General features: G+C 48.5%; 1 protein-coding gene across 2 annotated transcripts in view; it reads left to right on the forward strand.

Annotated features, from left to right (window-relative positions):
• LOC126980777 (uncharacterized) overlaps positions 1–2,183 on the forward strand; it is a 62,751-nt gene extending 60,568 nt beyond the window's left edge. Inside the window, exon 8 of one of the 2 annotated variants that reach the window (XR_007733603.1) lies at positions 1,986–2,183. Coding sequence is in view for 1 of the 2 variants with exons in the window: in XM_050831059.1 (XP_050687016.1) it covers positions 1,643–1,812 (170 nt within the window). In the remaining variant the exon portion in view is untranslated. Of the gene's footprint in view, positions 1–1,642 lie in introns of both variants that reach the window. The other variant, XM_050831059.1, reaches the window with a different exon arrangement.
• The last annotated feature ends 9,645 nt before the right edge of the window (positions 2,184–11,828 follow it).

The following is an 11,828-nucleotide window of genomic DNA, read 5'->3' on the forward strand; positions in this document are numbered from 1 at the left end:
CGCATCTTAATCTACGGTATTTTCTACGTTTATCAGTAGGTCTGTTTTTCTTTTAAACTTGGTAATAAAAAAAAAATGATCGTTTTGACAAAAATCCTCAGGGGGGGGCAAATGTGGCCCGGGTCGGAACGAATAGGGTTAACGCTGATGCGAGTAGAACATACGCCGGTCACCCGTAGCTGCCAATCACTCTACAGAAGTTTGCCAAGAGTGCCATTATATTCCGAGAGTGCGATAGTCAAAACAAACAAACGTATACAAACAGCACATACGCCGTTCACCCGTAGCTGCCAATCACTCTACAGAAGTTTGCCAAGAGTGCCATTACATTCCGAGAGTGCGTTAGTTAAAGCAACAGACTGATACAGATAGTAGGTACGCCGATCACTACTCAGGAAGGACAAGTGTTAGCTCCAAACATTTCATGAAAGAGTCCATTAAGAAATTTCAGAGCAGATGATGAGAATTCGCTCTTGTTCTGGAATTATGAAACGTTAAAAGATTGAAACGGGTCTGGGGATAGAAAGGCGGCGTTGATGGGTCCTCACACGGAAAAGCTGGGACCCGTAGCGGTGGGTACAAACTGGAAAAATAAGCTTCAGGAAGGAGGCAGCCAATTACAGTACTGGGGTGTGAATAAATGGAACAAATTAAGCAGATGTTTAGCTAACGAAACGCGATCAAAATGTTCAATTTAAGACTTGAGATATTTATAGACAAGGAAATGACGGCAAATCACGTGTTTGGGAGCTACCATGTATAGGCCGCCTAGCCCCATGTGTTGATTCTCTTGTGCATCGTGTCTGCTGTGTAGCCCCGACTTGTCCATGATCGCATAATCATACGGCCGACTTCCTGCAGGTGTTTGCCTTCGACCCAACCATCAAAAAGGAGAATCACAACCGCACCGCCAGAATCAGCTTCTTCAACCTGGGCATCGACGGGGTCACCAACACCGACCCGCAGGCCAAGAAGAAGGTAAGACTGTTAAACCGGGGCCCAACGCCGTAGCCTACTCCGCGTCTCCGCCGCCAGTAATTTTTAACACCGTCGTTGACTTCCCCATCTCCTGTTCTCAATGTTCCTCCTCCCATCAGCACAGCAGCCAATCACGCACGACCTGATGCATTTTACTGTATTACGGCTACATTTAATATACATACATACCTACAGGAGAGAGAGATATTGCCAGGCCCGTGACAACCATCGCTGCACCCGCAGGTGGACCGCTACGCCAACATCCTCGCGGGGCTCGGCCACCTCAACAGCATCATTGACATCCTCAAGATTGATGTGGAGGGATCCGTCGCTTTGGGGATGTTTTTGGGAAGACTCCCAACCTGCTGAAGAACGTCAAGATGATAGCGATGGAGATTCACATGGACTCCAATCTTATAGGTAGTGTTCCTGTGTGGGAAGGGCCGCCCTCCTCTGCCAGACGGAGGCTACAGATTGCTGGGTCTTTTACTGGCTGATCTCAAGTTGTTTCTCCTCTTACTCGTCATTCGACTGATAAATTCCTGAAGACAATGTGACGTCTTTTTTTTCTCTAATTCAGTTGGACTGACTAGAACGTCAAACTGTAGGCTTTACATATTTTTTTAACTCGTAATGGATATTCAAGATCATATATATTTTTCAGAGCTTAGACGAAGTTACAAAGTCTTCTGGGAATACTTTCAACTTCTGGACTGTTTCGGCTTCAAGATTTCGCACAGCGCCGTCAATCCGTTCTGTGGTCACAAAGTAGTGGACGGGCAGCACCGCTCCAACTGCTACGAGATAGTGTGGGTCCAGGACCGAGAATGGTAAAACCAAAGTCTAATTATAACAAGTCTGGCCACTTCCCGCGAAAATCTCGTCGGATTCGCGCAATGACGTCACGCTGCCTTCAAAGGCTGGGTCCGTTACCTGGGAGTGGGACCGAGTCAGTCTGCAACGAGACGGTGCGGCGCACAACTTTCAATCCCCGGCCTGCATGACAGGTTCCCCTCTCTAAGTGTCAACAACTGTAAACCTGGCTGAATTCTTCAGTATGGGCATCACTCTATAACATTTTGGTGCTAATTTGGTAAAAATGTCAAAGTCTCACTGTTACTCTTATTTAACCTGGCACTCACTTACAAATCGTATTCCATGATATTAGCCTATCACTCTGTGCATCAACTTCACAAGTTGTGATGTAGACACATAGATGGTAACTATTCCACAAATAACATGTAAACAGGAAAGTCTACAATAAAGATTCTGACATGAAAATATAAGTTTTTATTCCATTGCTGAATTATTTAATTAAATGCCAAATTGCATTATAATGTGTAGCTAACATGCTTAGCTCATTTCTCTCACTCCTGACCTCTCTTGAGAGACGGACGTGTCCTCCCCGCTGCGCACCACAGCCTAGCTTACCCGCGCTGCACGCCTTGTCAACCCTGTGTTTTTGTTGTGCTATTTGGGTTTGCGTTAGCTTTCACGTGTGTTTGTGTGTTCTTGCTTGTGGACCTTGTGTGTTGCCTGTGATTTCCCGACACGTGTTTAGTGTGTGTTCGTTTGTGGTTTCTGCGAGTGTCTGCCTGTGGTTGCCACTGTGATTTGTGTTTCCGGTGTTTTTGCGTGTGATTTGGCTGTTTTCGAGTGTTCCACGTGGGTTTCAGTGTTTCAAGTGTGTTGTTGTGTTTCCGGTGTTTTTGCGTGTGATTTGGCTGTTTCAGAGTGTTCTACGTGGGTTTCAGAGTGTTTCGAGTGTGTTGTGTTTCCGGTGTTTTCCCTTGTGATTTGGCTGTTTCAGAGTGTTCTGCGTGGGTTTCAGAGTGTTTCGAGTGTGTTGTGTTTCCGGTGTTTTTGCGTGTGATATGGCTGTTTCCGAGTGTTCTACGTGGGTTTCAGAGTGTTTCGAGTGTGCTGTTGTGTTTCCGATGTTTTTGCGAGTGACTGAGGGTGTTTAATCGTGCTTGTGCTTGAGTTTCTGAGTGTTTCGTGTGTTTTGAGTGTGTTGTTGTGTTCCCGAGTGTTTTCACGCGTGATTGGGTGTGTCGACACCTCACCCTTGGAATTCCCTGAGGATTCAATCTGCTCCTCCTCACTACACCCTCTTTAAATCCCCTAGAGGATTAACCCTTCCTACCCCCTTTTCCCTCACCTCACCTAAGCCCCCCAACTCTCGCTCACCTCACCTCCTTTCTGCTTCTCCTCACTACAAATCCCCTAGAGGATTAGCCCTTCGTACTCCTCCCTCACCTCCACATATTTTTAAGCCCTCCCCCCCCCTTGCTCACCTTACCTCACATCCTATTTACCCACCCCTTCACCCACCTCACCTCACCTCTTTCCTAACCCTCCTTGATCTCACTCACCTCACATCCCTTCCTACTACTCCTCTCTCCCACTTTACCTCTTTTCCTAACTACCCTCTCACTCACTTCACCACCTTTCCTAATCCCCTTCACTCTGTGTTTTTATCTCTTTCATTTCAGGCAATCATTAATCACTTTCAGCTAAGATGGCGCCTAAGAAGTGCAGTACTTGTAACTGTAGCTTTTCAGCTCACTTTTTTACGGGGCGTTCTGCTGTCTGTCGACTGTGTCTCTCCAGGTAGCATCTCGAGACAAGACTGCAGGAGCAAGAAGAGAAGATGGAAGCAGGTCAGAATAAAATAACAGAGCTTTCTCACCAGGAAGCATCTCGAGACAAGACTGCAGGAGCAAGAAGAGAAGGTGGAAGCAGGTCAGAATAAAATAATAGAGCTTTCTCGCACTGTTGCCTCCTTGCAGGAACTCATCCAGGCTAACGTTGCTGTGGTGCCAAACCCTTCTTCAACCGCCCTCTTGCCCTCAGCGGTACCGTCGACACCAGCGGACAACACCACGCAGCGGGAGGGTGCTAGTGGCACCGCTCATGATGGCTTCACCGTCGTGAATGGAGGAGCCAAACCAGCCAGACAAGCGATTTATCCTGTCCATTGCTTCAACAGGTTTGCCATTCTCGAGGAGGAGGACGAGCAGGAGAGCACCTTCCTGGTGGGTGACTCCATGATTCGCCAGCAGGTCGTTGAGTTCTGCGGCAGAGTTCTTCGTCGAAGACGGAACTATTGCTATCCTGGTGCTGGGATCGACGATATAACTGCAGCTCTTGAGGACATCTCCCCCCAGGCTACTAATGATTCACTGTTTGTTATTCACACAGGTACGAACGACATCACCACGAACCGGTCTGAGGAACTCCTGGACAAGTACCGTAGGCTCATCCAGCAGTATAAGTCTAAATCCCCTAACATTTTGATTTCAGGAGTTCTACCACGGACTTGGGCGGAGAGTGATTCCTTCAGTAAGGCCTTCAGCCTAAACAACCGCTTACAGACTCTTTGTAGGGAGCTTGACGTGGAGTTCTTCAACGCCTGGGACAATTTCTGTGGACAAAGTGAGCTCTTCCACAGGGACGGATTACACCTGTCTCCCATCGGGGCAGCCAGATTCGGAAGACCCCTCAACGAAGCAGTACGTGCCATCCGATCAAAAAACGACCCTCAGCCACGTCCTTCCACCCCGCCCTTGTAAATAGGCGCCGTGCATCTCAACAAACCCGTAACCGTGACCCCGCAAATACCACCACCTCTATTACCAAGCCTTTAGATAACTTAAAAATCCTTAGTTTCAATGCGCGTAGCCTAAGAAACAAATTTGATGAACTGAGATGTCTTGCTCTAACAGAAAATTTTGATATAATTGCTATAACCGAAACATTTATCGACACCACAAATATTGATTTAAGTTCCGAATACAACATAGATGGCTACAGACCCTTCAACAATGATCGTGTAAACCGTAGAGGCGGTGGCGTCGCCCTTTTTGTCAAAAGCTATTTGCAACCCACTGACAAAACACAAAGAAACAGTAACGTTGAACATTTGTGCGTCCGAATAAACATTGCAAAAGTCAATTTAAATATATCTGTCACCTACAGACCTCCCGGACAATCACTCGATGACGACCTTGAAATGTACAGCGTCTTTAGGCAGTCACTTAATAACAACGACTCACTGATATTAGGAGACTTTAACCTCCCCCATATCGACTGGGCGACACTGTCAGGTACAGAAGGCGAGTCACATAGAATGATCGAATTTCTAGAAGAAAATGATCTCAGCCAAATGGTTTCTGAACCAACTCAACAAAATAATATACTCGACCTTGTTATAACGACCCAAGATAACCTGGTCAGTAATGTCACGGTAGGAGAACACCTCGGTTCTTGCGATCATAAATTAGTGCGCGTCGACATTAGAGCTCAATCATCAGTGACTGAAAATAAAGTAAAGGTGCCCAATTTCAAAAGAGCTAACTTCGTAGAAATCCGACAAAAACTAACAGAAATACAACTATCAGATGACGGCAACGTAGAGGAAGCCTGACTAAGCTTTAAAAATCACTTACTCACTCAGCAGAACACATTCGTCCTCTTGTGCGAGAAGCGAATTAACACTAATAAAAGCCCACCGTGGTTTAATAGCGAAATTAAACAATCAGTCAATGAGAGAAAATTGTTTTACAGGTTAAAGAAAGAATAAAGCACGCCCGAAAATATTAGACTTTATAATGACGCCAGACGACGAGTAAAAAGACAAGTAGGTCAGGCAAAGTGTAGATATGAAGAAAATATTGCAGCCAACTCTAAAAATAATCCGAAATCTTTCTTCAGTTACATAAACAACAGAAAGGCGATCAAAAGTGGCATTGGACCTTTAATAAACAGCGACGGTGCTCTAGTGACTGACAGCCAACACTTTGCAAACATATTAAACAATTACTTTTCCTCGGTGTTTAATACTAACAGTCTTCCTCCCACTACCACCAACATCAATACTATTGTAAATCTCGAGCATGCATTGCCTAATTTTGAAATAACAACCGATGACGTCCTCAAAGCTCTCCATTCACTTAAAACAAATAAAAGTCCCGGACTCGACAAAGTATATCCTATACTGCTTAAAGAAACAAAGAGCGAGATACTCTCCTCCCTCACTACCGTATTCAATATGTTCTTGCGACAAGGCATCGTCCCTTCGGATTGGAAAAAGGCAAACGTGACATCGATTTTTAAGAAAGGAGACAAAAAAAAATACCAGGTAACTACCGACCCATTAGTCTAACTTCAATTGTAGGTAAGCTACTCGAGAGCATAATTTGAGACAAAATTGTGAGTTACCTCGAAAGCCACTCGTTAATTGGGGATTCACAACATGGCTTCCGTAATAAAAGATCCTGCCTGTCAAACCTATTGACCTTTTATAACGATCTCTTCTCAGTTTGCGACGTAACCAAATCATTGGACGTAGTCTATCTTGATTTCCAGAAAGCGTTTGATAAAGTCCCGCATCATAAATTACTTTATTAATTAAAGCAAATAGGTAATGGGACTGGTGGATAGGGGAAGGGTTGGTAATGTGACTGGTGAGAGAGGGGAAGGGTTGGTAATGGGACTGGTGGAGAGGGGAAGGGTCGGTATTGGGACTGGTGGATAGGGGAAGGATTGGTAATATGACTGGTGGATAGGGGAAGGATTGGTAATGGAACTGGTGGATAGGGGAAAGATTGGTAATGGGACTGGTGGAGAGGGAAAGGGTTGGTAATGGGACTGGTGGATAGGGGAAGGGTTGGTAATGGGACTGGTGAAGAGGGTAAGGGTTGGTAATGGGACTGGTGGATAGGGGAAGGATTGGTAATGGGACTGGTGGAGAAGGGAAGGGTTGGTAATGATACTGGTGGATAGGGGACGGGTTGGTAATGAGACTGTTGGATAGGGGAAGGGTTGGTAATGGGACTGGTGGATAGGGGAAGGGTTGGTAATTGGACTGGTTAAGAGGGGAAGGGTTGGTAATGGGACTGATAGAGAGGGGAAGTATTGGTAATGGGACTGGTGGATAGGGGAAGGGTTGGTAAAGGGACTGGTGGATAGGGGAAGGGTTGGTAATGGGACTGGTGGATAGGGGACGGGTTGGTAATGGGACTGGTGTATAGGGGAAGGGTTGGTAATGGGACTGGTGGATAGGGGAAGGGTTGGTAATGGGACTGGTGGAGATGGGAAGGGTTGGTAATGGGACTGGTGGAGAGGGGAAGGGTTGGTAATGGTACTGGTGGATAGGGGAAGGGTTGGTAATGGGACTGGTGTATAGGGGAAGGATTGGTAATAGGACTGGTGGATAGGGGAAGGGTTAGTGATGAGGCTGGTGGAGAGGAAAAGGGTTGGTAATGGGACTGGTGGATAGGGAAGGATTGGTAATGGGACTGGTGGATAGGGAAGGGTTGGTAATGGGACTGGTTGAGAGGGAAGAGTTGGCAATGGGACTGGTGGATAGGGAAGGGTTGGTAATAGGACTGGTGGATAGGGAAGGATTGGTAATGGGACTGGTGGAGAGGGGAAGGGTTGGTAATTGGACTGGTGGAAAGGAGAAGGATAGGTACAGGGACAGGTGGATAGGGGAAGGGTTGATAAGGGGCCTGGGGGATAGGGGATGGATTGGTAATGGGACTGGTGGATAGGGAAAGGATTGGCAATCGGAGAGGTGGATAGGGGAAGGATTGGTAATGGGACTGGTGGAGAGGGGAAGGGTTGGAAATGGGACTGGTGGATAGGGGAATTATTAGTAATGGGACTGGTGGAGAGGGGAAGGGTTGATAATGGGACTGGTGGAGAGGGGAAGGGTTGGTAATGGGACTGGTGGATAGGAGAAGGATTGGTAATAGGACTGGTGGATAGGGGAAGGGTTGGAAATGGGACTGGTGGAGAGGAGAAGGGTTGCTAACGGGACTGGTGGATAGGGGAAGGGTTGGTAATGGGACTGGTGGAGAGGGGAAGGGTTGGTAATGGGACTGGTGGATGGGGGAAGGATTGGTAATGGGACTGGTGGATAGGGGAAGGATTGGTAATGGGAGTGGTGGATAGGGGAAGGGTTGGTAATGGGACTGGAGGAAAGGGAATGGGTTGGTAATGGGACTGGTGGGTTGGTGAAGGCTTGGTAATGGGTCTTGAGGAGAGGGTACGGGTTGGTAATGGTACTTGTGGATTGGGGAAGTATTGGTAATGGGACTGGTAGAGAGGGGAAGGGTTGGTAATGGGACTGGTGGATAGGGGAAGGATTGGTAATGGGACTGGTGGATAGGGGAAGATTGGTAATGGGACTAGTGGAGAGGGGAAGGGTTGGTAATGGGACTGGTAGAGAGGGGAAGGGTTGGTAATGGGACTGATGGATAGGGGAAGGATTGATAATGGGACTGGTGGAGAGGGGAAGGGTTGGTGATGGGACTGGTGTAGAGGGGAAGGGTTGGTAATGGGACTGGTAGAGAGGGAAAGGATTGGTAATGGGACTCATGGATAGGGGAAGGATTGGTAATGGGACTGGTGGAGAGGGGAAGGGTTGGTGATGGGACTAGTGAAGAGGGGAAGGGTTGGTAATGGGACTGGTGGATAGGGGAAGGATTGGTAATGGGACTGGTGGATAGGGGAAGGGTTGGTAATGGGACTGGTGGAGAGGGGAAGGGTTGGTAATGGGACTGGTGGAGAGAGGAAGGGTTGGTAATGGGACTGGTGGATAGGAGAAGGGTTGGTAATGGGACTGGTGGATAGGGGAAGGATTGGTAATAGGACTGGTGGATAGGGGAAGGGTTGGTAATGGGACTGGTTGAGAGGGGAAGAGTTGGTAATGGGACTGGTGGATAGGGGAAGGGTTGGTAATGGGACTGGTGGATAGGGGAAGGATTGGTAATGGGACTGGTGGAGAGGGGAAGGGTTGGTAATGGGACTGGCGGAGAGGGGAAGGATTGGTAATGGGACTGGTGGAAAGGGGAAGGGTTGGTAAGGGGCCTGGGGGATAGGGGATGGACTGGTAATGGGACTGGTGGAGAGGGGAAGGGTTGGTAATGGGACTGGCGGAGAGGGGAAGGATTGGTAATGGGACTGGTGGAAAGGGGAAGGGTTGGTAAGGGGCCTGGGGGATAGGGGATGGACTGGTAATGGGACTGGTGGATAGGAAAAGGATTGGTAATCGGAGTGGTGGATAGGGGAAGGATTGGTAATGGGACTGGTGGAGATGGGAAGAGCTTGAAATGGGACAGGTGGATAGGGGAAGGATTGGTAATGGGACTGGTGGATAGGGGAAGGGTTGGTAATGGGACTGGTTGAGAGGGGAAGAGTTGGTAATGGGACTGGTGGATAGGGGAAGGGTTGGTAATGGGACTGGTGGATAGGGGAAGGAGTGGTAATGGGACTGGTGGAGAGGGGAAGGGTTGGTAATGGGACTGGCGGAGAGGGGAAGGATTGGTAATGGGACTGGTGGAAAGGGGAAGGGTTGGTAAGGGGCCTGGGGGATAGGGGATGGACTGGTAATGGGACTGGTGGATAGGAAAAGGATTGGTAATCGGAGTGGTGGATAGGGGAAGGATTGGTAATGGGACTGGTGGATAGGGGAAGGGTTGGTAATGGGACTGGTTGAGGGGGGAAGAGTTGGTAATGGGACTGGTGAATAGGGGAAGGGTTGGTAATGGGACTGGTGGATAGGGGAAGGATTGGTAATGGGACTGGTGGAGAGGGGAAGGGTTGGTAATGGGACTGGCGGAGAGGGGAAGGATTGGTAATGGGACTGGTGGAAAGGGGAAGGGTTGGTAAGGGGCCTGGGGAATAGGGGATGGACTGGTAATGGGACTGGTGGATAGGAAAAGGATTGGTAATCGGAGTGGTGGATAGGGAAGGATTGGTAATGGGACTGGTGGAGAGGGGAAGGATTGGTAATGGGACTGGTGGATAGGGGAAGGGTTAGTAATGGGACTGGTGGAGAGGGAAGGGTTGGTATTGGGACTTGTGGAGAGGGGAATGGTTGGCAATGGGACTGTTGGATAGGGGAAGGATTGGTAATGGGACTGGTGGATAGGGGAAGGGTTGGTAATGGGACTGGTGGAGAGGAGAAGGGCTGGTAAAGGGACTGGTGGATAGGGGAAGGGTTGGTAATGGGACTGGTGGAGAGGGGAAGGGTTGGTAATGGGACTGGTGGATAGGGGAAGGATTGGTAATGGGACTGGTGGATAGGGGAAGGATTGGTAATGGGACTGGTGGATAGGGTAAGTGTTGGTAATGGGACTGGGGGAAAGGGAAAGGGTTGGTAATGGGACTGGTGGGTAGGAGAAGGATTGGTAATGGGACTGGAGGAGAGAGGAAGGGTTGGTAATGGGACTGGTAGATTGGGGAAGTACTGGTAATGGGACTGGTAGAGAGGGGAAGGGTTGGTAATGGAACTGGTGGATAGGGGAAGGATTGGTAATGGGACTGGTGGATAGGGGAAGATTGGTAATGGGACTGGTGGAGAGGGGAAGGATTGGTAATGGGACTAGTGTAGAGGGGAAGGGTTGGTAATGGGACTGGTAGAGAGGGGAAGGGTTGGTAATGGGACTGATGGATAGGGGAAGGATTGGTAATGGGACTGATGGATAGGGGAAGGATTGGTAATAGGACAAAGGAACACAAAGGAACACAAAGGAAGAACAAACAACAGCAGACTTTTTGGTCCTTACGAGGTTGTTTGTGACAAGCTACACTAACTATCTAATCAAAGGTGGAAGATGAAGGACAGCAAAGGCGAAGGCTCCTCCTCACCCCCCCATCCCTCCAGCCAAAGCTGGCAGGAAAGGAAAAAGAACCATGCAGCATGGAAAAGCTGCATGGAATTTATGTAGGAAAGGGGAAAGAACTACCATTACTGCTACCACTAACCGGGCGATAAAAGCGGACAAGGACACCAGTATTCGAAAGAACTTAACGTTATTACGACAATGAGTAATATCTTGGTTGCTGGTTGGATTCAAAATACTTGTCTAATCTATTCTTGAAGGCCGTAACTGTTGTACTATCAACGACATCACAGGGTAGAGAGTTCCAAACATTAACAACTCGATTGAAGAAGAAGTGTTTAGCTTCGTGCGACGAGAATCTTTTACCACTTATCTTCAAATTGTGATTTCTTCTTGTTCTATTTGACCGATCCATTGCAAAGTAATCTTCCGCATTAATATCACTGAATCCTTTGAGCATTTTAAACACTTTTATTAGATCGCCTCGCATTCTTCGTTTTGATAGGCTGAATAAATTTACTTCTTTAAGCCAAGTTGTCGCAGAGATTCTCTCAAGTTACCGACTTCTCCCTGGGCTACCACCACCCCATACGAACACAAAGCACCCACCACACAACACCACAGCCCACAGCCTTTTCAAGCTGTCTTCTCGCAACCAACCTCCGGGTGCAAAGAAGGTACGACTTGCTGGACGTGCCCCAGCCGCCTCTCCCACCCTCGCGGCCACGCGTTGCTTACCGCGTGTCCGTTGGTCTTACAGCGGCCTTCGAGGGGTTGTCGCTCTCCTGCTCTCACCGCAGGGGTTTTCACAGATATCGACGATGTCACACGCCCTTCTGACACCCCTGGGCTCCTTTGAAGGGAAGAGGGGCTCACACGCCCCCACTCTCCCTCTCTCTCACTCCATCCACGGCCCCTGGCCTGGCCAAGGCACATGCAAAGCTGCACGCCTTTCTTCTCCCTCGCCGGTCACCGCGAGGCTCCTCAAAGACATCGGTGATGTCATACGCCTACCTCCGTGGGAAAACTTTGAACCAAGGGACAAAATCTTCGTAACTTGTCCAATCTCGGTCCCTTCTATACCTACTGCCAGATTAAAGGGAGTACTGGCTCTGTTACCTCCGGCAGCACCTCGTTTCCCCGGCTGAGATTGCTCATCCGAGACACTGCCCATGCCTTTAGAGCTGCCCCCTCTCTCAGGCGTACCTCCTCGCA

This window comes from Eriocheir sinensis, chromosome 45 (genome assembly GCF_024679095.1).
Source record: "Eriocheir sinensis breed Jianghai 21 chromosome 45, ASM2467909v1, whole genome shotgun sequence".
In the NCBI taxonomy this organism is placed as follows: domain Eukaryota; kingdom Metazoa; phylum Arthropoda; class Malacostraca; order Decapoda; family Varunidae; genus Eriocheir; species Eriocheir sinensis.